General features: G+C 36.4%; 3 protein-coding genes across 3 annotated transcripts; 1 reads left to right on the top strand and 2 right to left on the bottom strand.

Moving 5' to 3' along the window:
* Positions 1-2,653: 2,653 nt before the first annotated feature.
* Positions 2,654-5,801, top strand: LOC147941724 (uncharacterized). Its single transcript, XM_087458621.1, has 5 exons — positions 2,654-3,227; positions 3,323-3,546; positions 3,679-3,996; positions 4,519-5,541; positions 5,655-5,801. The coding sequence occupies exons 1-5, from the start codon at positions 2,654-2,656 to the stop codon at positions 5,799-5,801; spliced, it is 2,286 nt and encodes a 761-aa protein (XP_087314747.1).
* Positions 5,802-6,285: 484 nt separating this feature from the next.
* LOC104702331 (defensin-like protein 1) lies at positions 6,286-6,887 on the bottom strand. Its single transcript, XM_087457077.1, has 2 exons — positions 6,729-6,887; positions 6,286-6,607 (listed from the first exon to the last, which is right to left on the bottom strand). The coding sequence occupies exons 1-2, from the start codon at positions 6,790-6,792 to the stop codon at positions 6,423-6,425; spliced, it is 249 nt and encodes an 82-aa protein (XP_087313203.1). The 5' UTR covers positions 6,793-6,887; the 3' UTR covers positions 6,286-6,422.
* A 7,325-nt stretch (positions 6,888-14,212) lies between these two features.
* Positions 14,213-14,811, bottom strand: LOC104702330 (defensin-like protein 4). The gene is made up of 2 exons (XM_019227247.2): positions 14,660-14,811; positions 14,213-14,541 (listed from the first exon to the last, which is right to left on the bottom strand). The coding sequence occupies exons 1-2, from the start codon at positions 14,721-14,723 to the stop codon at positions 14,363-14,365; spliced, it is 243 nt and encodes an 80-aa protein (XP_019082792.1). The 5' UTR covers positions 14,724-14,811; the 3' UTR covers positions 14,213-14,362.
* Positions 14,812-25,958: the final 11,147 nt, after the last annotated feature.

The following is a 25,958-nucleotide window of genomic DNA, read 5'->3' as shown; positions in this document are numbered from 1 at the left end:
GCGGTGTTGGGCTGAGAATTGATCACCAATGTTGAGCTGTAAGCTCTACATTGTGAAGTTGTTGCGTGAATCCGAATCTTTGATGGGTGGCATCGGCGAAAACAGCGGTCGATCTCGCTTCCTTTGAGATGGTTGATCGGCAAGATTCCCCGCTAGTTGGAGGTTGGCGATATTTTCGTGAAACCTAGCGGGCCAAAGGTCGGCGTAAAGAATCGGGTTCTAGCACTATTGTGAGCGAGAGAAGGGATCAGCAAGGAAGGGATGAGAACGAGGTTGGCGTTTCTAGGAGCGGAGGGCGACGCGATCGAGAATTTGTAGGTCCGGATACTGCTGATCTTCGTGAGGGCAGCGTGACCCTGGGCGGCACAACCGAGGATGATACGTTTGAAGGCATCACCATCGTTGGTCATCGGATCAGAGGGTGACATGGTGGTTTCGATGATCACCCTTGCGATACCGAGGTCACTGATTCCTCCGATCTGGGTTCGTTGGAGAGGACGGGATCTCCCGAGGTGAGGGCGGCGCTACTACCTGGTTTTCTCCATTGTGAGGTCGGTATGAGTGATCTCGGAGGGCGGCGTACTAGTTTCGAGGTTAGTCGTGGTGAGGTCACCCTCGAACTTGATGTGCGCGGTTCCCGATTTCAGGTAGATCGAGGGACGGGTTTGTGGGAAGCTTGCGAGGTCGTCATTGAAAGAGACGAGCTCGCTGGTCGTCGATTTGATTATGGTAAGCTTCTTTTGCTACGATGATCGTTGAACGTGTCACCCTAGTGTAGTCGTCGACAGATCCTACAATGATAAACGTCGACCGGTGTTTGTGTCTCGCCTAGAGTTCTTTGATTGGCGAAGGTTGGTGTGGCAATGTGTCCTGGTCGGCAGGATCACTTGCATGTCGACGCTTGTGCGTTAAGTCGTTGGAACGTGTTGATCTGATCTTGCGTTGCTTCTTATGTTGTAGGGAGTGCATCAATTCACTCGGCTGTTCGCCTGTCCTGGCTATCGAGTCTGGTGATGATAGTCTGCATCAGATCGTCGAGGTTTTTCTGCTGTCCAGCAAGCATGGGAGCTGGAAGGATGGCACCGTCGATTACAACTGGATCCACGGCTTGGCGATGCTTGGCATGTGTGGCAGTAGGAGGTGGGATGGGCACGTCGGGCGCTGCTTCAATGGTAGCATTGTTCGGCGTGGTGCCTGCGGTCGATGTTGTTACGGTAGGTGGGAGCGTTCGAGTTCTGGTGCGTCCCAATGGGTCTGGTTCCAAAGGCATGGTCGGCGCGCCGAGCGCTGGTAGCATGGTGGCAGCAGTTTCTTCTTCACTTGAGGTCTCCAAGTTCTTCATGTCGTCTCGAATCTTTTCTGTGAGTGATGACCGTCAGTTTTGAACGTCAAAAAAGGAGCGCTCTGAACTAGCCCAACGGTGGGCGCCAATTGTTTGTACCGGGATGAGCACAATACTAATAAATAAGATTTTGCAGGGAAAGAATGGAGCAAGTCCTTTATTAATAAAATGAGGTCGTCAATTACAAAGAGTGAGAGTTCGTTAGTTTACAGACAAGCTGCCGACCAGAGAAATGACTATCTCAAAGGTGGAAATGACTTACAGAAAAGACAATAAAATCTGTTTTCGATGTGAAGTCTTGCTCTCTGAGTAATGTCCGGGAGTCAGAATGAGGTTTCCAATAAATGTATTGAGCTATTTATAGGTGAGTGTAGAGTTAGGGCACTCTAGGGTTTCTGCGTGAATTCCCGAAATTGCCCTCTACGGAGCTTAATAGACTTTTTCCTAAATTTGTCAGGCCGAAATCACAGTTTAAACTCTTGTTGGACCGAGTGGCATATTAGGGCGAAGCCCATATCAAACAGAGAAGATGGAAGCAAACTTAGCCATGACTATATGATTACTTTGTTTCCGATGTATGAGTGTGAAGTGTGTAATATGGAAAGAAGCATAAGTTCAAACTTTAACTATAACGAAATGGTGGTGTGTTGGTCGTTTTCTTGTCAGCGTACAATAGTGTGTTAACCTCACAAATTAACCACATACACACCATCTTCCAGTAGAAAACTTTAACATGCATGTTGATAATAAGTCGATGGCTGTTTTTTCAACCATATTTTAGAATCTCTCTCTATCAAATGCACCATAAGAAACTGGTTAGCTTGACTGGGTCAAGAATCTCAAAATGATTAAACGGTTCAAAGCTTCGAATCAAAGTTTCAAAGGAGGTCCGTCTATTCGACCATCCTTGCCTCGAGCATCCAAGGAGGTCCATAAGTTTTTGTCAACAACAAGTTCCCAGAGTAGTCGGATTCAGCCTCCAAAATTTGTGAAAACACATCTTTCCCCCAAAAAACTCTGATGTCAGGTTTCTTTCGGAATATACGGGGTTTCAGTAAGAAGGAAAAGCAGAGGGTTGTGAAAGAGTGGATCAAACAAGGGCATTTTGATTTTGGGTGTCTGATTGAAACAAAGGTTAAGGAACGACGGGCTGACCGAGTGGTGCGATCAGTTTTTGCAGATTAGTCTTTCCTCTCGAACTATGATGAACATAAGTTAGGAAGACTGTGGGTGGTCTGGATGAACAATGTTAGGGTGACTCCGGTTTATAGAACCTCCCAGCTAATCACGTGCTCTATATACATTGAAGGGATGGATGAGTTCCTCGTTTCTTTCATTTATGCTTCCAATTTCCCTTCTGAACGACAGTCTCTTTGGAATTATTTACGATACCATCAGGATTCCCCTTTGTTCAAAGACAAAGCTTGGTTGCTCTGTGGTGATTTCAATGAAATCCTAGAAGGGGATGATCACTCTTTGAATGCTTCTACTCCGTACTGCCCCTCGGGAATGCGGGATTTTCAGGATATTGCAAGATATTGTGAACTCTCGGTCATGAATTGCCATGGTCAACGTTTTACATGGTGTAATAAGATTCACGATGGAATTATTTGCAAGAAACTTGATAGAGTGCTTATCAAAAAACATTGGTTTCAGAAGTTTGTGCAGTCCTACTCTGTCTTTGAGTCGGGAGGCTGCTCTGATCACCTTCGATGTTGTTTCTATCTCTCGGCGGAGGTTCTGAAGATAAAGAAGCCTTTCAAGTTTGTTATTGCCACTACATCTCACTCGGACTACCACACAGAGTTAGAAGGACATTGGCGGAATTCTCCACCTCTGTTTCATTCTACCTCCGCAATGCATCGGTTCTCCATGCAACTAAAAGGTTTAAAGCCACATCTGCGGCTTATAGGAAAACGAATGGTGGGTGCTATTACTATTCGCACTAAGGACGCATATCGAACTTTATGCGATTTGCAGGCAAAACAATGGCTAATCCAACATCACAGGTTGTTGGTGATGAGGCAGCTACTTATGAAAATTGGCGTAGGCTTTCAGATATTGGGGAGAGCTATCTGAAACAGAAGGCGAAGCTTCATTGGCTGAAAACTGGTGATCAGAATAACAACGCTTTCCACACTGCAGCTACTCTTCAAGAGGCTAGTAATAGTATCAAGGAGATCCATTCTGATGATGGGCAAGTGGTAACTAAATAAGATCAAATTAAGAATGAGGCTGCAAAATATTTTCAAAGCTTTCTCAATCTGCAACCTACTGATTACATCCCATGGTCCTAACATGAGCTGGAGTCGGTTTTGGATTTTCGATGTGCCAAGAGTGATACGAGTTTGCTAACTCATGAAGTTTCTAAGGAGGAAATCAGACGTGTGTTATTTGCAATGCCTGGCTCAAAATCTCCGGGTCCAGATGGACTCACCGTGGAGTTTTTCAAAGCCTCCTGGGCGATTTTGGGTGACAATTTTGTGGTTGCTATTCAATCGTTCTTCCGCACTGTATTTCTTCCAAAAGGGGTTAACTCTACTATCTTGGCTCTCATTCCCAAGAAGAAGAAAGCAAGGATCATGAAAGATTACAGGCCGATATCCTGCTGCAATGTTCTTTACAAGGTCATATCAAAGATTCTTGCCAATCGAGTAAAGATCATTCTACCGAAGTTCATTTCACCAAACTAATCCGCTTTTGTCAAAGACAGGCTGTTGATGGAAAATCTGCTTCTTGCAACAGAGATCATCAAGGACTACCACAAGGAAACAATCTCTCCCTGATGTGCTTTAAAGATAGATATATCTAAAGCTTTTGATTCAGTGCAATGGAGCTTCTTACTCTCCACTTTGCGAGCAATGGCTTTCCCTGAGCAGTATGTCCGCTGGATACAAACTTGCATCACAACCGCATCTTTTTCAGTCCAAGTGAATGGCGAGTTGGCTGGTTATTTTGGCAGTAAGAGAGACTTACGTCAAGGTTGCTCTCTCAACCCGTATTTTTTTGTCATTTGCATGAATGTACTCTCTCGCAAATTGGACATGGCGGCTGCGAACAGGGGATTTGGCTATCATCCAAAGTGTAAACAGTTAAAACTCACACATCTTTGTTTTGCTGATGATCTGATGGTGTTTGTCGATGGGAACAAGCAATGAGTCTCCGGTGCCCTGCAGGTTTTTGAGGATTTTGCGGTTCACTTGGGTCTGCACATTAGTATCGAAAAATCCACAATATACACGGCTGGTATTTCCTTGACACATAAAGAAGAGATTCTCCACAAATTCCCTTTTGAATATGGCTCTCTGCCTCTTCGCTATCTTTGCTTGCCCCTTCTCCCGAGAAGAATGACTGCAGGTGACTACCTCCCTCTCATTGAAAAAATACGCTCAAGAATAGCCTCGTGGACAGCTAGGATGCTTTCCTTTGCTGGCCGCTTACAGCTCATTAGCTTAGTGATACTAAGTTTAACCAATTTCTGGATATTTGCGTTTAGACTCCCCAAATCCTGCATCCAAGAGATTGATCAGTTGTGTTCTGCTTTCTTGTGGTCTGGTCCTTCCTTGAACACTAAGAAAGACAAAGTCGCTTGGTCAGAGGTTTGTCTACCAAAGAGTGAAGGAGGTTTGGGGTTAAGATCCATTGCAGAGGCTAGTAAAGTAAGTATACTCAAGCTGATTTGGTGTATTCTCTCAGCTCGTCAATCCTTATGGGTTGATTGGGTGAAGCGTTCTCTTATTAGGCAAGGTTCTTTCTGGGCGGTAAAAGAAAACACAACCTGTGGCTCTTGGATTTGGAGAAAGTTACTGAAATACAGGGACTTGGCAAAGCAGTTTTTTAAGATGGAAGTTCATAATGGTGAATCAACATCTTTCTGGTATGATAACTGGTGCTCTATAGGCTGTTTGCATGACACACTAGGTGACAGGGGATTCGTCGATCTGGGAATCTCGAAAGCGAGTACTCTGGCTGAAGTAATGGCTATGCAGAGAAGAAGAAGACATCGCCTCCCTTCCCTTACCGCAGTGGAGGCGGAGATACATAACCAAAAATTCTCTCGGTCCCATGGAGAAGACATACCTCTGTGGAAAGGGAAAAATGACTGCTACCGGAACAACTTCTCAACTAAGGAGACATGGCAACATATCCACGTTGCTCGGCCACAAATGGCTGATCACAAAGCGATCTGGTTCTCACATGTAACTCCAAAGTATGCCTTCCTTACCTGGTTGGTCGTTAAAAACAGAGTCGCGACGGGTGAAAGAATGCAACTATGGAATCTGCAGGCAAATACGAGCTGTATCCTCTGCAGTCACCCACTGGAGACGAGAGAGCATCTCTTCTTTCAGTGTTCGTACTCACAGTTGGTGTGGAAAAGATTAATCAAAAAAGCTTCTCAGGGACAAGCACACAAACCATTTCAACGAAGTTTTTGCTCTTCTTGCTGGTAATGCTCTAGAAAAAACGCACAAATTAATTCTGAGATATGCTTTCCAAACCACTATTTACACTCTTTGGAGAGAAATAAAGGGGAGACGGCACGGTGAACCCCTTTCGACGACGGAACAGCTGATCAAGTTAATAGACAAGATTATACGCAATTGTCTCAGTACGATTAACGGAGGCAATAACACTACCATTCAAGTCTGGTTTGCAACCAGATTTTATTGAATGAGTTTTTATAACCTGTTTCAAAAGTTTTTCTGAACACAAATTTTGTAAAGCGCTTATTTTTATTTTAAATATAATTTAACATTAAATTAAAAAAAAAAAAAAAAAAAAAAGAATTTCGAAGCACCACCACTTTTTTGTTTCTAACTTTTTTTTTAGTTTGGAGATGATGTTGTGTTCCTCTTGTTTGATGAATGCTCTGACTTATATATTATAGAGAAGTTATCAGTCCTTATTGCAAATGATGTTCGTGTGGCATGATTATGGGCAAGAGTATAAAATTTGCACTATTATAAGAATTCAACATAATCATAACTGGTATATGTCATAAAGCGCACTCATGGAGTGATACAGACTTAGTTTATGTGAATTAAACGCATAATATTAAGCATTAAAGTATTGTAGTCTATTAACATGGAAAGTAACAGAGACACTTGTGAACTGGGAATGCAAATTGGCAAGATCCGTGTGGTGCTTTCTCAACTCGGATGCAATGATCTTTGCACGGAAAATTACTGACACTACAAATTCCTCGTGCCGTCCCAATACTTGGCCTCTCACACAGCTTCTGTGATTCCACCATTGTTGGTGCTTCTACAGGTATTATATACCTCAAGGTTAATAATTATTACTAACTATTATCGAATAAATCTTAATAGAAAAATAAATACTTATAACCTCATTTTGCCATGCATATGATAAGATAATTACTCACCGAGTGCAGCAAAGAAAACAAGAATAGCAAAGAGAAGAGAGAAGATGGAAGCAAACATAGCCATGACTATGATTTCTTTGTTTCCGATATATGATTGTGAAGTAAGGAAAGAAGCATAAGTTCAAACTTTAAATAGAACGAAATGGTGGTGTGTCGGTCGTTTTCTGGTCATCGTGCAATAGTATGGTAACCTTACAAATTAACCACGTACACACCATCTTCCGGTAGGAAATATTAACACGCAACTAGCTAATAATACATAAAAGATGTTGACTAGTTCATGGCTTATTTCTCAATCACATATCACGTATCGGGTTTTGCCTCTCTATCTAAAATGTAACCTAAGGAGATGCTTGGAGTTAATGCGACATTCTGGCTGATATATTTGACTTGGTCAAAAAAACTAAATTCATTTTGTTCGAAAAAATCTGATGCAATAGTTGAAAAAACGTTAAATAACTCCGATGCACGCCATGTGTAAAGTTAAAGAACCGAGATATTTAAAACCTTGTCGAGACATTGGACACATATATAGTACAATTTATGAAAGGTTTGATTACTTTTGTCTATTAGCCTCAAACTAAAATAATTAAAAGGCGATTATAGTTAAAGACTTCATGTAGAGAGAAATTCATAAGCTTTTAACAATCAAAACTCATATAATTATTAGTTATTACAAATCCAACATCAGGCCTATTTTATGTTAGATCTTTGGTATATTCACGTGGGAATGAGCAAAGACACTTGTTAACCTGGAAGACAGCGATGCAAAATCCATATCGTGCTCCCTCAAGGCTGTTGATGGAAGATCTCGACAATAATATTAATAACGGGAATTTGGGGAGAAGAGCAAATCTGGTCCTTTTATTAACCTTAAAATGAAATAAGTGTTTACAGAAAATGACAAAGTACTAAACGCAGATGATATAATTTAGTTATTTGTCATTTTTTCTCTTGCCTATTTTCGGATCATGTGCACATTGGTATTTATAGTGGACCTCTAACCTTCATTCCTTTTATTCTTTCTGCAAATTACGATTTTATCCATGTTGCTAATGGTCGAATTTATAACACAAAACCCTAAAATTATATGGATTTTCTGTTTGGGCCTCATCAAATGTTAGCGGTAAAGCCTATATCCAACAAAGTCCAATGCACTTTTACTTGCAAGTTAATTATCGTTTAAATAATTCTTCTATCACGTCCCAATTGATCTCAGGCCCAGCTCATGGGACAAGAGAGGCAAAAACCAAGAGACCAACTGAAAGTTCAAAAAAAATCCTTCAATAAAGGGGATAAAAAAAAATTTAATTTGAAAAGGGTCCAAAACATTTAGTTTACCTAAGATCCAAAAAAATATTGAGACGGGACTGATTGGCCTCTGGCACAACTTCTTTGATATCATATTGCTGATATTTCTGCATATACAACTCAAGGTTGATTATAATCTTTATTTGATTTTTTTTTTTTTGAAAATTGCTGTCAAATTAATCTTAATATGCTAATTTATACTATGCATAATATATGATAAGATCAATACTCACCAAGAATAGCGAAAAAGAATAGCAACGAGGAGAAGGGCAGTGAAGAGAAGGTGATGATGGAACTGGCAGCAAACTTACCATGACTATTATACTATACTTGGACTTGAGTTAACATGAGGAAACAAGTGTATGATCAAACTCGGGTTTATAACCTTTACTACAAAAAAAAAAAAAAAAAAAAAAAAAAAAAAAAAAAAAAGTTTTCCTTATAATAATGATGGTGGGTTAGTATTTTACGACTTGTCAACAAATAATAAATGTACTAGCCCTACAAATTAAACACCGTCTTCTAAGAGACAATTTATTAAACACGCAAGTAGATAATAATAGAAAGACGAGTTGCTGAACAGTCGATAGCTGGTTTTATTCAACCACTTGTTAGGCACTTAGGCTGCAACCTAATTTGGCTCGGTCAAGAACTAATCTCATGATGATTGAATGGTTCAATGCCTCGAATATGAGCTTGAAAGAAACATGTGGACATGTAAAGGATACGAACCATGATTGCATGCATCTGGGTGCAGGCCATCCCATTGTCCATTATATTCTCTTCCAGTTCGATATCTTGGATTACCGCTTTTACCAAGGCGGATGACATCAGGGGACTACCTCCCTCTCATAGAAAAAATTCGATCGCGGATTGTCTCGTGGATAGTTAGGATGCTCTCATTTGCAGGCAGACTTCAGCTTATCGGCTCGGTTCTTTTCAGTCTAACAAATTTCTGGATATCAACATTCAGGCTCCCTAAATCCTGCATTCAGGAGATTGATCGACTATGCTCTGTTTTACTATGGTCTGGACCTTCTTTGAACGCAAAGAAAACTAAAGTGGCTTGGTCTGATGTTTGTTTGCCAAAGCGCGAAAGAGGTTTGGGGCTAAGATCAATCGTGGAAGCAAATAAAGTGAGCATGCTTAAACTTATTTGGAGAATTTCTTCAGCCAGAGGCTCTTTATGGGTTGATTGGGTGAAGAGGTCTCTTATTCGAAGTGGTTCCTTCTGGGCAGAAAAGGATGACACAACTTGTGGCTCATGGATTTGGCGGAAACTTTTGAAATATAGGAGCCTAGCAAAGCAGTTCATTAAGATGCAGGTGCACAATGGTGAATCAACCTCTTTTTGGTTTGATAACTGGAGTTCACTGGGATGTTTACAAGATACATTTGGGGACAGGGGTTTTATCGATCTCGGAATCCCGAAGACAAGCTCTATGGCCGACGTACTGATTAGGCAGCGGAGGCGGCGACATAGGATCCCTTAATACTGTAGAGGAGGAGATACAGAAACTGCAGCTTCATCACTCTCGTGAGGTACAAGATATACCACTTTGGAAAGGAAAAAATGATTGCTACCGGAATAGCTTCTCTACAAAGGAAACTTGGTCACACATCCACGTTTCTCGACCACAACTGGCTGAATACAGAGTGATATGGTTCTCACAAGCCACTCCAAAGTATGCTTTTCTTACCTGGTTGGTTTTCAAGAACAGAGTCGTCACAGGGAAAAAATGCAGCAATGGTCTCCTCAGGCCAACGTCAGCTGTATTTTCTGCAATCACCCGTTAGAGACGAGAGACCACCTTTTCTTTCAGTGTCCTTATTCACAATTGGTGTGGGAAGGGTTAGTCAAAAAGCTCCTCGCAGATAAATACACAAGTCACTAGCCAGAAGTTCTCTCTCTTCTTGCTGGTAATGCTCTTGACAAAACGTTATGATTCATCCTGGGCTATGCTTTTCAAACTACCATTTACTCACTTTGGAGAGAAAGGAACGGTAGAAAACACGGTGAACACCCACGGATGGCAGAGCAACTGATTAAGCAGATCGACAAGTACATCCATTCAAGTTTGGTTTGAAGCTAGATACTACTAAATCTGTTTTAAAGTTTTATCCGCATAAACTTTAAAAAACGTTTATTTTTCTTTTGAATATAATTTAACATTAAATTCAAAAAAAACATTAAATTCAAAAAAAAAAAAAAAAAAAATTTAAAAATCTCTGATTCGCTTGAGTCACAAGTAAAACCAGTCTATGATCTTCTTCTCTCCAACTAAAGTGGATGTGGATAGCCGTCAAGCGCCGGAAGGCTCAAGGCCAATGATGATGCTTAGTATGGAGCCAAGACTGCCAGTATTTGAATAGATGCAAGGATGCACTCGCCATCTTTTTTTATATAATTCAAGCAGAACTTTACGTATAAGTTATAACAATTCAAAATTAACTCCAGGTTCATTGTTATTACAAAGTATTTAATTGAATTTGTAACTATAAATATAGGGGGGTGTATTGAACTGAGGATTTTAGGAGATTAGCTGAAATTTTAATATTTCAGAATTTTAGGAGATTTGGGTGTACTTTTAAGAAATTTGATTAGAATTTATAGAATTTTGAGATTTGGATTTTGGAATTTGGTGAGATTTAATTATTGAATTTTATTTTAGAATATAAAATTAAAAGAACAACTTGATTCAACGTAATGTGAAGAAGCTTGATCTCTTGTTTCAATTGTCGGCTCCTTCAACTGATTCTTCCACAAGAAGATGATGATAAAGCTCATCTGTCCATGTATTTGATTCTTGGTTGTGTTGTTTAACGTGTTAAACAAGATCCAGCAAGAACAAGATCAAGTTGTTGGCAAAGTCAATACCATTAAACAATCACATTTACTGAAACTTCACTCACACTTCAGTTCATGCACTGTGACTAACTTTAATACATATTGGCTTAAAAAAAGTAAAATACTTTCATAAAGATCATAGCTTTTGTCTCTTTGGAACCAACTATAACGTTTTCCAAGCTTCTTCAAAGCCCAACAAAAACAATTACTTCACATCAACAAATTAGACACCACTAAAAGGTACATGGTTCATAAACAATTTCATCGTCCAAAAGATTTGAGGTTTGACAAAAAAGGCAGTCACCAATTAGACTTTAGGGTTGTTCACTTGTAAGGTATTTGATAGTGAGCACACCAGAAGCTACATATGCAGTTAGGCTAGGAGCTACATATGCAGCTGGGCAATAAATGAAGGATAAGTGGGTGTGTTGTGTAAAGTATGGCGAGGGTAACAAACTCTTATCTCACATAACTATTTGCATTTCTATTCTGATTTCATCAACACAATTCTATACGAATGATGCAATCTGTTTTCTCGAAGATTCCTTTTTAACTAAAAAAACTGGAAAATAACATTAGAAACAAAAGCAAATAGAGACTTTCGATCAAGTTTTTTTTTTGGGTTTTTTGATATAAAAAAAAACAGAGTTTGCAAAATCAAAAGTACCTAAAGAAATAGAGTTTGCAAGTGAAATTGAGCCCTAGTGTGAACGGATCAGCAGATCTGCTCCGCCATGAAAGGAGGACATAAAACAGTTGAGCTTTTGAAAGTAAAAAATATCAAGAATCCTTCACTGAGCTCCTGAAAGTAAAAAAAAATTGAATCCAACTTTCAATTATCTTGAAGCTAATATAGGATTTAGGGGATGATAAAAGAAAAGGGGAAATTATTGCCCGAGAGAAATAGATGGAGAAGTTTGAGATTTTTCCAGAAAGAGAGAGAGTTGAAAATAAAAATTGCAACGACTGTCGAAAAAATCTGTTTAACAAATATTTTAAAATTTCACCTTTAAAGGTGTGATTTTGTAAGACATATTTTTGAACTAAAAATGTTAGAAAATTTCCCTAGAATCCCATTCAGTAGATTTTTTTATTAAAAGTGATGATTTTTTGAATAACAGTATATTTAAAGTGAGATATATAAATTACTGATTGAATAACAAGATATTGTAAATTATTTTTATAAATTTCACATTCAATAACACAAAATTTCAAATGATTTTTAAAAATCACCTATTAAATAACTGAGGATTTAAGAATACCCCAAAATCTATTAAAATCGTCAATTCAATACACCTCTCCTAGTTATGTAGATAATCTCTCCGAATATAAAATCTAATTTTAATGATTTTAGTTCAATATGGCTTGAATCAAATATGTAATACAATAAAAGAAAGTCTAATATTGAAATTTGTATTTTCATCCGGCATACAAAAGCAATCGCTAAGTTTCTATAAATTTAATAATAAATAATTATATCGATGCCAGTGTTCAAGAAAGTGCTAGGCGGAATCTGGGCGGTGACCCAACGCCTAGCGCCTAGAACGCTTAGTCGGGGCCTAGACGGTTTTTAAGCGGTTTAAGCGTTTACAACATAAAATATTATATATATATAATTATATTAAAATATATGTTATAAAAATAAATTTATAAATTATAAACAATGGTAAGAAAAATACATTTATTTAAGTTATACTAACAACATATAAATGTTTATAATTACGTATATAGATATAAAACATAATAATTTAATTATATGTAATTTAAAAATAAAAAATAAATATTAAAATAAAATGTATGTAATTTTAAGCGGGTTAGGCGGTCATTTAGACGTCTGTTGAGCGTCTAGCGTTTAGACGGCGCTTAGACGGCCGCCTAGTCCGCTTTCTTGAACACTGATCGACGCTAATTCCATTACTTTCCTCATAAATTATGAGTCCTAATATTAGTTAGTCTGTCCGATTCCTCCTCTGCATGTTTGTTACCATTATGACACTTGCATGTCATGAAAAAATATTGGAAATTAATAGTTGTACGCTATGAGGTAATTTTATTTTAAAAGTATATTCGATGTCAAAGATTCTTTTAAAGAATTATGTACTCACAAGTCACATTTATATGCATATACAAAATAAAATAAAATAAAGTTTAGAAAGAAAAAATCGTTGTCCTTTTCGAATTTTCCAGTTGTACTTAAGAAAAAGAAAATATGAACCAAACAATATCGTAAAATAAGCAACATGATCGGTCATATATAGAAATGACACATACTTATTTTGATTAAAATATGTTTTTCCTCTTTTCTTGAAAGAGAAAAAAAAAATCGTTATTTTATGTAACATTGATTAACATGCATGGAAGTAGAAATACACATGTGATATGAGAAGATATATATATACTTGTATTCTAGTAGTAACATGGAAACAAGTTCAAGATCCTTGTAGTGCTCCCTCAAAATTAATGTACTGTCTCTGGCATGTATTATAGCTTCCACAAACTCATGACCACGTCCCACTATTGTTCCTCCGATACACAAATTTTGTGTTTCCACCATTTGTGGTGCTTCTATATGTATAAATGGTTATTATTCAAGGTATCAGAATAAACTAATGAAAAGGAAACTTTAAACACATATTTACTTCCATGCATATAATAAATCATGGTTTGTAGATGATTGGTTCTTCTCCACCTATTTATGCTTGGAACGCTGCTTGATCTATCTAGTGTAACCTAAACGACTGGTTTGGCTTAGCTAGTGCTACATTAATTGTCCAGTTGGGTAGACTCAAGAAGAATAAAATCTTCATTAAGTCATAGTTACAAAGTCGTGGTGATTTGTGAAAGATTTGCAACCTTTTTTGTATGAGTATAGAGATAGAAGAGGAAATTAGGACTTCAGTATACTTTAATGAATTCTGCTGTAACTCAATCGGTGTACCACTCTTAAGGAAAATATTTTTCTAGGTCTCAAATTCCAATATCTAATCATGGGTTTCATCAACCAATTTACTACAGAACCAAATTTATAAATGATGAGTTTTTTTTTGTTCATAGCATCCGTCTTTTCACCGGCCAATTCATAGTCTTGTCGGAGATCATGATATATATATTTCTGTCCATTCTGAATAGTAAGACAACAATTCGCTCCTGAATGCATGCACCATCACTTTTCCTTTTTTGTTTCTAGAATTGATTAGCCAAGTAAGTCACTTTCTTTTTAATATGTTATGATGTTATGTATACTTCTAGGCTGGATGCTTTCTATTGTCCCAATAAGGATGTGTTCGAAGCAAATACAAATGGACAAGAACAAGAAGAACAGTTCTGATACGTAAAAGTTTATATTATTATAAGAAACGATAGAAGTCTACATAGTAACAATACCAGGACACATGTCATTAAGTCACTCATAGAGTGGCAGAGACTTATTTATGTAAAATACACACACACTTATGAACCATGGAGTTTTAGTAGCTTAACATGGGAAGTAACAGATACATCTGTGATATGGGAAGACATAGTTGCAAGAACCATGACGTGCTCCTTCAAGATTAATGCACTGATTCTTGCATGCATTATTGTTTCCACAAACTCCTGACCATGTCCCACTATTCTTTTTGCACAACTTTTGAGCTTCCACCTTTGTTGGTCCTTCTATATATATATATATATATATATATATTCGTATATAATCATTATCAAACAAAATTTTAAACGGGAAAAACAAATTGATAACTTATTTTACCATGTATATGATTAGATCATTACTCACCAAGAGAAGCAAAGAGGACAAGAGCAACGAAGAGAAGGGCGATGATGGGAGAAAACTTAGCCATGATGATTATTGATTACTACTTTGTTTTCAAATTTCGATGTATGTGTATTGTGAGAAAATAAGTATCAACTTCTATTTATAGTGAGTTCAGTCTTTTACTTTTCGTCTTTCTAAATTGTGTAACACCTCACAAATGAATCACATATTGTCTTCTAGTAAACAATAAAAGATAAGATGTTTGACTAGTTTAGAGTTGATGGCTGTTTTCTCAACCACATATATATGATTGTGCCTCTCTATCTAATGTAACCTAAACAGATCCTTCGGGTTCGAGTCAGTGCTACACTGTTCACATGGGTGGCTGGTTAATATATTTGACTTGGTTGGTCTTGGTCATGAAGATTAAACTCAATATTTCGAACGAGAGTTGGAAAAGAACCTATGCATGCCATGTTAAATGCTCGTCACATTCTTGACGTTTCCATTTTCGACTTACTTAACTCTCTTATGCTTGATTCACAAGAACAAAACAGTACCCTCGATACTAAGAGATGTCCCCGGTCTATCGTCTGTACAAGTTGTTGCTAAGATTCTTTAACATGTCCTTTTTTGGGTCTTAATCCAAATTTTGATCGATTCCCTGTATAATAAAACGGAAGTACACAACATTGTTTTGTAAACTATATAATTTTAATAAGTTGGTTACAAATAGGTTATAGATTAAGTTTTATATTATTTGTATAGTCTGGATTTATTGTTTCCAAAAATCTTAAAAACAATATTCTAAAGAATCATTTGATATCATCTAACTTACCATATTAATTTTCTTTATTAAACTATTCATCAAATAAAATCCTTTGATATCTAACTTAACATATTAATTTGTTAATTATTATTATACTTCACTTCTCATTTTTATATATGAGTCTATATTGTGAAACAAATAAATTCTCATATTATTTATTTTAATTAAAAAATAGTTTTATTTCCGGATATACCATAAGTTAAATTTTTAAAAACAAATATAAATGATTCAATCTATAAAATATTCAATTTTTATTAATATTATTTTTAAAAATAATATCTATTGAATTAAAAAATTTACTGAGTAACGGGTCAAAATTTGAATATTTAAATTCAATTTCATATTTTTTGTTGAATTTTATAATTTTATATAATAGAATAAACTTGACATAATTTATTTTGAAATATTTTTAAAATATTGAAATTTGATATTAAAGTTAGAAACTATAAACACTCTAAATTGGTTTGTTATAGCAATGTCAATAATATGTCACTATAATATGAAAGAATTTAAAAAAACCAAGTATATTAAAACAAAAAGTATAACAATATATTAAATTAATCATAATATAATAACTCACTTTTTAAAAACCAAATTCACAAAATTATGTCTTATAATGACATTCAAGTCATGAGGTAGAATATACATTGTTGAAATAACTTCACGTACATAAACTAATACAACATATTAAAATTTTATTTTAAAATAGAAAATATACAAAATTTTGTATAAAATAAAATTTAACCAGTATTATAGCACGGGTACTTATCTAGAATCATTAACAATATAAAACTTACAAAATAAGTATCTTTTCAAGTCATCATATTTAGCATATGATTTTATTACATAATATTTTATCAAAAAAAACTTTTCAAAATAATCACATAAATTATATTTTATAAAAAAATTACAATGTAAATAAAATGAATTTCAACCCGTGCTAATCTAGTTACATTGTTATTTGGTCATCATAACATTAAAATTTTTGATATTTGATCACTTTTTATTCAGTCTAAAGTTTTATAAGAGAAATAACGCATAATTAAATTATATTATCTTATTGCATGTTACCAATTTTTATTTTTATTATATAAATAAATAGTTACCAAGCCTTTGCTGCAATGCAAGTTTGTAGTGAATTTAGCTAAACATTATTTCAGTCGGGCAAAACTGCCTTAAACTATAACGTTTGGCTACTATTTTGTCACATTTATTAACTTAGTAACATAGGAAGGAAGAGAGACACTAGTTGATTGGGGAAGGCCTGCAGCGTTGATATTTCCTGACCATGTCCTAATTGGCACTTGGCCTCTTGCACAACTTGTGCGGCTGCGCTTCCACCATATAGTTGATGTTTTTTTTTTTTTTTTTTTTTTGGCTCAACATCAACTATTCATTATCCAAAATATTACAACCAAATCAAAGAAACATAAATTTTCCTCTATAGAATTGGACCAAATGCAATGAGTCGATCTAGTATCATCCTGAATCATTAGGCGGATCCAACGCTACCTAACCGAGAATCATTGCATTTTTTAACCACAACGAGATAAATAACACACCACAACTCAATGTGAAATCATCTCTTAAACCACCTAAATAAACCCTATGACACGAAAACAACTACCAAACACAGAAAAAATCCAAATCCTATACTGAAGAACAGATCAAATCCAAGCTATTAGAACCTTCTGATTTGCAAGTAGAACTTGTCTCAATAGCATCAACACCCAGAAGCACAATATCAGAAGACGTCCTAAGCAAAAAACTGACAGAACGTCCGACTGACCCGACCAAAAGACGTAAAGCAAAACTAGCATGAACAGAGGTTTCTCCGAACTAACCACTTAACAACCAGAATGCTAATCACCTAAGGATAAGAAATTGGAGCACTGATTAGCATAGCTTCACCTCACAGTGCATTTCCGGATTGACCCATTGCTCTTGCCTTGTTGCCCCGATTCTTGGCCGGACTGGAACCAGAAGGTGGATGAAGCTCTCGAGAAACACCGGCTTTGAGGAAGTCCTCAAATCTCAGCCACTGACGCACAAGGAGAACTCGCCAACAACCGGTAAAAAACTAAACCCCAACTCCACCATTAAACTCCGGTCAGCTAGGTCCTCCGGCAGAGGGTTAGAGAAGCAGGAGGTCGCGACCCAACAAACCTAGATCTGATTCCTTGAAATTGCAGAGAAGGCCACCCAGAGCTGCTTCGATCCACCACCATTCTCCCGGAGAGGAAAGCGAGCCGAGATCTCACTCCGTCTTGTCAGCCGCCGCATCAGCACGACGCAGCCGCCAGCAGATGAACCTTCCTCAGCATGACCAGAGAGATAGAGATTGAGTTTCCACTACTACAACTGGAAAGAAAAAGAAGAAAAACAGAGAAACAGAGCCCTCTCACACCGCCGGCGAAGCTCCGAGCAGCGGAGAGGCAAACGAAACTCAGGCGGCACGGGCTCGTAAAGCTAGGGTTTTTGAGAGAGACTCGCCATTATATAGTTGATGTTTTTGCATATATAATTCAAAGGTTGATTATTATAATTATTATTAAATTATTATTTTATTTTTTTTGAATAAAATGTAGAATTTATTCGAAAAAATACGTTTTTACATCAGATGCAACGTAGAGTTGAAATAGAATTTGAGGGAAACTATTACTTTAATTTACAAAAAAAAAAAAGATAGGGGAGTCTCTCTTCAGCGTGAGGCTAACCATCTCTCCATATAGCTATTGAAGTTCCATGTGGTTGCCATATAAATCTTAATTATTATTAAATTACTGTCATATAATCTTAATTATTATTAAATTACTGTCATATAAATCTTAATTTGCCATTTTATCATTCATATGATGATTAGATCATTATAACCAAGAGTAGCAAAGACACCCAAGAGCAGCGAAAAGAAGGGTGGTGATGGGAAAAAAAATTTAGCCATGATCACTACTACTACGTTGTTTTCAGTGCATAGTGTGTGAGGAAACAAGCCTGATATCAAACTCTGTTTATAATGAAATGGTGGTTAGTAATTAACTTGTCAACGTATAATAATGTGTTATAACCCCACAGAGTAAACATATACCGTCTTCTAGTAGACAATGTTAACACGCAAGTAGCTAATTATAGATGATAAGATGGTGACAATTCAAAGTTGATGATGGTCAAGATCTTAAAGGCTGCCCTCTCTAGCTAATGTTAACCTAGCTAAGCTGCTGGTTAAATATGACTTGGTCAAGAATTATCAGATTACACGAAGAAACACAAGCTGCTTGACGCCGTTACAGAGCTGTTGCAGGGACTAAATGCAGAGTGTTACATAGGATTCTGTTAGACGTTAGTTTGTAACGTTACCGTTAATTATCTAGCTTATATAAACTCTTGTATAGTCTTTTGTTAATCTAATGAGAAAATCATAATCTTTTGATAAATCTAATATGGTATCAGAGCATTAAATTTTTTTTCTCATTCAAAGTTTGTTACAAAGTTTCTCGAGAAAATCTCATTTTCCGGAAGAAAAAAAAATTTCAAAACCTGATCTCTCTTTGCTCATTTCACTTAAGCTTGTAGTGTTAACCTTATCGTTGTCGATCATCATCGTCATGGCGAAGAAATGAACCAAGCAACTCAGGAATCGAGCAATTTCTCAGGATTCTGGTGAAGATTCACCGATTGTTCATCGCTCTGCTTCTCGCATCGAGCAATCAGCTCCAGTCAACACTTCCGTGACTCGTCTTTCTCTAGATTCCAATTCGATCGACAGCCATCACAATCCATATTACTTACAATCTGGAGATCATCCCGGTATGTCGATCGTAACCGAGATTCTTACTGGAGATAACTATAATACATGGATAATCACTATGAGAACTAGTCTAGAAGCAAAGAATAAGATTAGTTTCGTTGATGGATCTCTTCCTCGACCTCATGAATCTGATCCTTTGCACAAAATCTGGATTCGTTGCAATAGTATGGTGAAGGCTTGGATGCTGAATGTAGTCTCTAAACAAATCTATGATAGCATTCTCTATTTTCAAGATGCTGCTGGAATTTGGGAAGATCTTCATAGACGGTTTCATAAGAGTAATCTCCCTCAGATCTATAACCTTGAGCAAGAGATAAGCTCTTTGCGTCAGGGAAATATGTCATTATCTGAATATTACACCAAGAAGGTTACTCTCTGGGAGCGTTTGGCTTGTACTAAGAATCTGATGGAAAATGGTGGATGTCGGTGCTCACAAGTTATGAAGCTATTAGATGATTATGAGACCACACGCATCACTCAGTTTCTTATGGGACTCAATGATGATTTCACTAATATCAGAGGACAAATATTGAATATGAAGCCACGGCCTAGTCTTTCTGATATGTACAACATGTTGGAGTCTGATGAGTCTCAACGGCAACGTATCAGTACAAAGCCTAACCCGTCTGCTTTCCAAGTCAAAGCACAAGTGAATGCATATCAACCAAAGGGATTTCAGAAACCTCAAACCACTTGTGCACATTGTGGTTTAAACGGACACACTATTGATGTCTGCTACAAAATTCATGGATTTCCTCCGGGTTGGAAACCAAAGAATCAGAGACAGAACTCTAACCAAAGGTTTAATGCACCAGCGGCAGCCAATCTTGCTCTTACTGAATCTGGATCAAAATATGACAGGGAAAAGCACTCAGTCCTGAACAGTTACAGTACTTGGTATCTTATCTCAACTCAAAGCTGCAGCCTCAACAATCTGCAGGACATGCTCATACTAACTCCTCGACTGCAACTATTACTGAGATAACTTCTCCTGGTTCTTCGGGTCTGAATCCTATGGCTTGCCAAATGACTGGTACATTCTTTCCTTCCATATTCTGCACATTGTCTACAGAGAATCAATCATATTTTTATTCTTTGTCTGACAATATAGAAAAAATGAATTCTTGGGTTATTGACACTGGTGCTACACATCATGTCACCCATGATAAGAACCTGTTTCAGCATATGACACCTATTCAAGATACAACAGTAAAACTTGCTAATGGTGTTGGTGTAAGAATACAGGGTTTAGGAAATATAAGACTCAACGATAAGCTTTTGCTTACTGATGTTTTATATATCCCTCAATTCAAGTTTCATCTACTAAGTGCGAGTTCATTGACTGCAGAAATAAAATGTGGGTTGTGGTTTGACTCTTATGGCTGTGAAATTCAGGATCTTACAAAGGGGTTGATGATTGGCAGAGGTAGATTACACAACAAGCTATACTTCTTGGATTTGCAGTTTCAACCATCAGATCAAGCTATTCCTACATTCTGCGTCTCAGTAAAGTCGGACTTCCATACTTGGCATCAAAGATTGGGTCATCCTTCTACTCAAAAGCTCAAGTCTATTTCAGAATCCTTATCTGTTTCATTCCCAAAAGAGAATAATACAGAACTTTTTCATTGCAAAGTGTGTCATCTGGCCAAACAGAAACACTTGCCTTTTGTAGCTCGGAATAATAAGCTGATAAAGCTTATGATTTGATTCATATTGACACTTGGGGACCTTTTGGTGTGCCTTCTTATGATGGATATAGATATTTTTTGACTATTGTGGATGATCATTCTCGGGCAACATGGGTGTATCTGCTCAGAAATAAATCAGAAGCTATCACAGTATTACCTGGTTTTGTTTCAATGGTTGAAACACAATTTGATACAAAGATCAAGGCAGTGCGCTCAGATAATGCTCCGGAGTTCAATTTCACAAAGTTCTACAGAGAAAAAGGGATAGTATCTTACCACTCTTGTCCAGAGACTCCCCAACAAAACTCTGTAGTAGAGAGGAAGCACCAACATCTTCTCAACGTTGCAAGGTCTCTAATGTTTCAATCTCATATACCTCTTGAATACTGGAGTGAATGCATCATGACTGCAGTTTTTCTGATAAACAGATTACCTACAGAACAATTGTCTAATAAGTCTCCTTTTGAGATTTTAATGCAGAAACCACCAGAGTATGATGCTTTGAGAACATTTGGATGTTTGGCTTATGCTTCTACTTCGCCACAACAGAGACACAAGTTTGCTCCAAGAGCAAGAGCTTCTATTTTTCTGGGATATCCTACTGACATTAAGGGTTACAAACTTCTGGATATTGAAACTCATGATGTCTTCGTATCAAGACATGTCATTTTTCATGAAGAGTTATTTCCTCTGGCAATTGGAGACATGAAACAGCAAATTCAGGATTTGTTTCCTTCCGTGTCTGATTTTGGTAATGGTTTAGCAGTGGATAAAGGTTCTGCTATCATTCCCAAGGCACATAAGGTTACTGAGCTACAAGACAGTGTTGAGGATGTTTCTGCAGTAGAAGATTCTGCGTCCATCACTCACATGTCTAAGCCAAATCCGGAGAATGCAGTTGCTGTAGAAGATTCAGTTACTGTTAATGCTGATATGTCTTCAGATAACGATGAATTAACCGAAATGGTTATTGATTTTCCAAGGAAAACGAAACAACCTGCGTATCTGCAGGATTATCATTGTTATCATGTTAGCACAGATATACTCTACCCTCTGTGTCACTATTTGTCATATGACAAATTATCTGGACCTTATCATTTCTTCTTAACCGCTATCTCAAGGGAATTTGAACCCACAACCTATTCAAAAGCTATGAAGCATATTGTTTGGACAAATGCAATGGGAGAAGAGATTACAGCATTGGAAGCTACTAACACTTGGTCGATATGCTCTCTTCCTGCTGGTAAACATGTTATTGGCTGCAAATGGGTTTATAAGGTCAAATATCATTCTGATGGCACTCTAGACGACATAAAGCTCGATTGGTGGCTAAAAGATACACTTAAAAAGAAGGTCTTGATTATGTTGATACATATTCACCTGTGGCTAAGTTGACTTCAGTAAAAATGCTTCTTGGTGCTGCTGCAAAGTTTGGTTGGTCTTTATCTCAGCTGGATATTTCTAATGCCTTCTTGAATGGAGATTTAGATGAAGAAATTTACATGAGATTACCACCTGGATATGCCTCTAGTAAGGGGGACTCTTTACCACCCAATGCAGTTTGTAAACTCAACAAGTCACTTTACGGACTTAAACAAACTTCAAGGCAGTGGTATTTGAAATTTGCAGAGACGCTGCAGAGTTTAGGATTTCTGAAAAATCACTCTGATCATACTTTATTCACAAAAGTTACAGGTTCTATTCTACTGATAGTTCTTGTTTATGTGGATGATATTATTATCTCTAGCAACAATGATACTGCTGCTGATGAACTCAAGACATAGTTGAAATCTCATTTCAAGTTGCGGGACTTGGGAGCAGCAAAATATTTCCTTGGCTTGGAGATATCTCGGTCTAGTGCAGGTATTTCTATTTGCCAAAGGAAATATGCACTTGATTTGCTGGATGGTGCAGGTTTATTGGCTTGTAAACCGTCTACAATACCAATGGAGCCAAATCAAAAGATGTCGAAAGAAGATGGTGAATCGATAGATAATCCGGAGACTTATCGAAGTATTATTGGGAAGCTCATCTATTTGACTATTACAAGACCAGACATTTGCTTTTCAGTGAATAAGTTGGCACAATACACTACTGAACCTCGTACAACTCATTACCAAGCTGTTACTAAATTGCTCCACTACATCAAAGGAACAGTTGGACAGGGCTTGCTTTATTCTTCAAACCCGAGTATGGAACTCAAAGCTTTTGCTGATGCAGACTTCAGTGGTTGTCCTGACACATGCAGGTCTGTCTCTGGTTATTGTGTCTTTCTTGGGGACTCTCTTATCTCATGGAAATCGAAGAAACAAGACATTGTATCTCGGTCTTCAGCAGAGTCAGAATACAGAGCTATGGCTTTAGCGGTTTGTGAGATCCTCTGGATTCGCAGTCTTATGGAAGATCTTCAGCTTCCTACTCCATCTCCCACTGCATTGTACTGTGATAATGAAGCTGCTATTCATATAGGTAACAATCCAGTGTTTCATGAAAGGACGAAACACATTGAAAGGGATTGCCACACAGTGCGTGATAGAGTTACCGATGGTACTCTTAAGCTTCTTCATGTTCGCTCTGATTGTCAGATTGCAGATATCCTAACCAAAGCAATGCAACCAGGACCGTTTCGGAATCTTGTGAGTAAACTTGGCATTTCAAACATTTTCATGTCAGCTTAAGGGGGACTATCAGATTACACGAAGAAACATAAGCTGCTTGACGCCGTTACAGAGCTGTTGCAGGGACTAAATGCAGAGTGTTACATAGGATTCTGTTAGACGTTAGTTTGTAACGTTACCGTTAATTATCTAGCTTATATAAACTCTTGTATAGTTTTTTGTTAATCTAATGAGAAAATCATAATTTTTGATAAATCTAATAAGAATCTCAAGATGATTAAATGGTTTAATGTTTCGAAACAGCGTTTGAAAAGAACATGTGGAGGAATCAACCATGGTGCAGGTTGCATGCCATCTGTCCCGTTGGCCACTGTCCATTATATTTGAAGACCTTATTATTTGCTTGAATGGCAAGAAAATAACCGGGTTGGGTCTTTGGGTTAATGGGTCCGCTTATCCAATGTTTCTAATGGGTAAGTGAATGTTAATCACCAACGTAATTGAAGGCCCAAGGGCCAATTAACTACTCGTAACGTAGAGTCTGGTGGACTATATATGTATCCAAACCGTACATCGACCCAACAAATAAAGCCAAAATCTATAAAGATTAGTTCTAAGTTAATTATACACATTTTTTATTTATCTGAAATTGTGGTTTTTTCTGACAAAAAAAGAATTAGAAGTTAGAACTGTACTTTTCTTTTTCCTTCTACCTGGACACTTTTATAAAAAGTTAGAAAACAATACTTGACGAGTTGATGAACAAATAGGTATTGCTATTACAAACAGAGGGGACTGGACGGGAAAAACAAAACAAAACAAAAACTAATTTCTGATTTAAGTTATGTGAGTTGCTTATTCTTTTTTTTTTTTTTTCAACAAACACTCCGTTGAATTAAGTTATAAGGTTAAGAATATTTCATTTGGGGAAGAGTAAAGTACAACCGACTAATTTATACAAGATTACGGTGTGTTGTTTAAACAAAAACAGGACACCCGGATCAAGATACAACAAAAAAAAATAACAAGTTAGATAACAAGTAGAGTGCAACAAACAACACCAACAATAAGATCTAAAATGCTATTCCTTTTCATAAGATCTAAAATGTTAAAATCCAAGACGTACGATGGAAACAAAAAGTGAAAGGTGATTTAAGGGGTCATTTGGGATTTGAGAAGTTTCTTCGTCCAAAATCATTGCATGAGTTGAATAGATCTGGGATTAAAGCTGCCAATATAGACAGAGGATTCGGTAGTGATTGAAGCAAAAGCCCAGCAGGCCATTAGGCAATCACCAGTTTCCAAGACAGAAGATAGTGTAAGACCACTTATGACACAACTTTGTCTTCACTATCATCATCTTCTTCTTCTACTTCTTCTGCTACTACTTTTATAGGCTTGTCGTTTTTATCATAACTTGATTGACAAGACTATATATGACCTATATATCTTATTTTATCGTTTCTCTCTATATTTGTTCTTTTAATTATTACTTGAAAAAAAATCAAAGGTTTATTATCCCAAGTAATAAAAATAATTAGTGCGTTATATACTTATATGTGATAATGTGAATACTCCCTCCATTTTATAATATTCTAAGTATTATAAAATCTCAAGTATAAGATGTTTTATAATACTCCAAATTTTATAATATTTTAAGTATTATAATCTCTTTTATAATAAAACAGAAAGTAAACAGCATTGTTTTGTAAACTATATAATTTTAATAAGTTGGTTACAAATATGTTATACATTAATTGATAGATTAATTGGTTACAAATAGATTATACCGAAAATCTTAAAAAGAATATTCTAAAGAATCATATCATTTAACTTACCATATTAATTTTTTTATTAAATTCTTTATCAAATAAAATCTTTTGATATCTAACTTAACATATTAATTTGTTAATTATCATTATACTTCACCTCTCATATTTATATATATGAGTCTATTTTGTGAAACAAATAAATTATCATATTATTTATTATAATTAAAAATAGTTTTATTTTCGGATATACTATAAGTTAAAGTTTTAAAAACAAATTCAATCTATAAAATATTTAATTTTTTGTAATATTATTCTGTAAAAATAATATCTATTGAATGAAAAATTTTATTGAGTAACGGGTTAAAATTTGAATATTTAAATTTAATTTCATATATTTTTGTTGAATTTTATAATTTAATATAATATAATAAACTTTAAATAATTTATTTTGAAATATTTTTAATATATTGACACTTGATTTATTATAGCAATGTCAATAATATGTCACTATAATATGAAAAAATTTCAAGAAACCAAGTATATTAAAACAAAAAGTATAACAATATATTAAATTACTCATAATATAATAACTCGTTTTTAAAAAC

This window comes from Camelina sativa, chromosome 7 (genome assembly GCF_030686135.1).
Source record: "Camelina sativa cultivar CO46 ecotype springtype chromosome 7, ASM3068613v1".
In the NCBI taxonomy this organism is placed as follows: domain Eukaryota; kingdom Viridiplantae; phylum Streptophyta; class Magnoliopsida; order Brassicales; family Brassicaceae; genus Camelina; species Camelina sativa.
Note: the sequence above shows the minus strand (reverse complement) of the source record. Positions and strands in the feature narration are given on the sequence as shown.

What these genes read in the sequence shown, in the direction of transcription:
- LOC147941724 (XM_087458621.1), top strand. Translation starts at nt 2,654, where the DNA reads ATGGATGAGTTCCTCGTTTCTTTCATTTATGCTTCCAATTTCCCTTCT. An exon ending in GTTCTCCATGCAACTAAAAG is followed by an intron (nt 3,228 to 3,322) that starts GTTTAAAGCCAC and finishes TGCGATTTGCAG; the next exon opens with GCAAAACAATGGCTAATCCA. An exon ending in AAGCGATCTGGTTCTCACAT is followed by an intron (nt 5,542 to 5,654) that starts GTAACTCCAAAG and finishes TATCCTCTGCAG; the next exon opens with TCACCCACTGGAGACGAGAG.
- LOC104702331 (XM_087457077.1), bottom strand. Translation starts at nt 6,792, where the DNA reads ATGGCTATGTTTGCTTCCATCTTCTCTCTTCTCTTTGCTATTCTTGTT. An exon ending in TGTTTTCTTTGCTGCACTCG is followed by an intron (nt 6,608 to 6,728) that starts GTGAGTAATTAT and finishes TAATACCTGTAG; the next exon opens with AAGCACCAACAATGGTGGAA.
- LOC104702330 (XM_019227247.2), bottom strand. Translation starts at nt 14,723, where the DNA reads ATGGCTAAGTTTTCTCCCATCATCGCCCTTCTCTTCGTTGCTCTTGTC. An exon ending in TGTCCTCTTTGCTTCTCTTG is followed by an intron (nt 14,542 to 14,659) that starts GTGAGTAATGAT and finishes ATATATATATAG; the next exon opens with AAGGACCAACAAAGGTGGAA.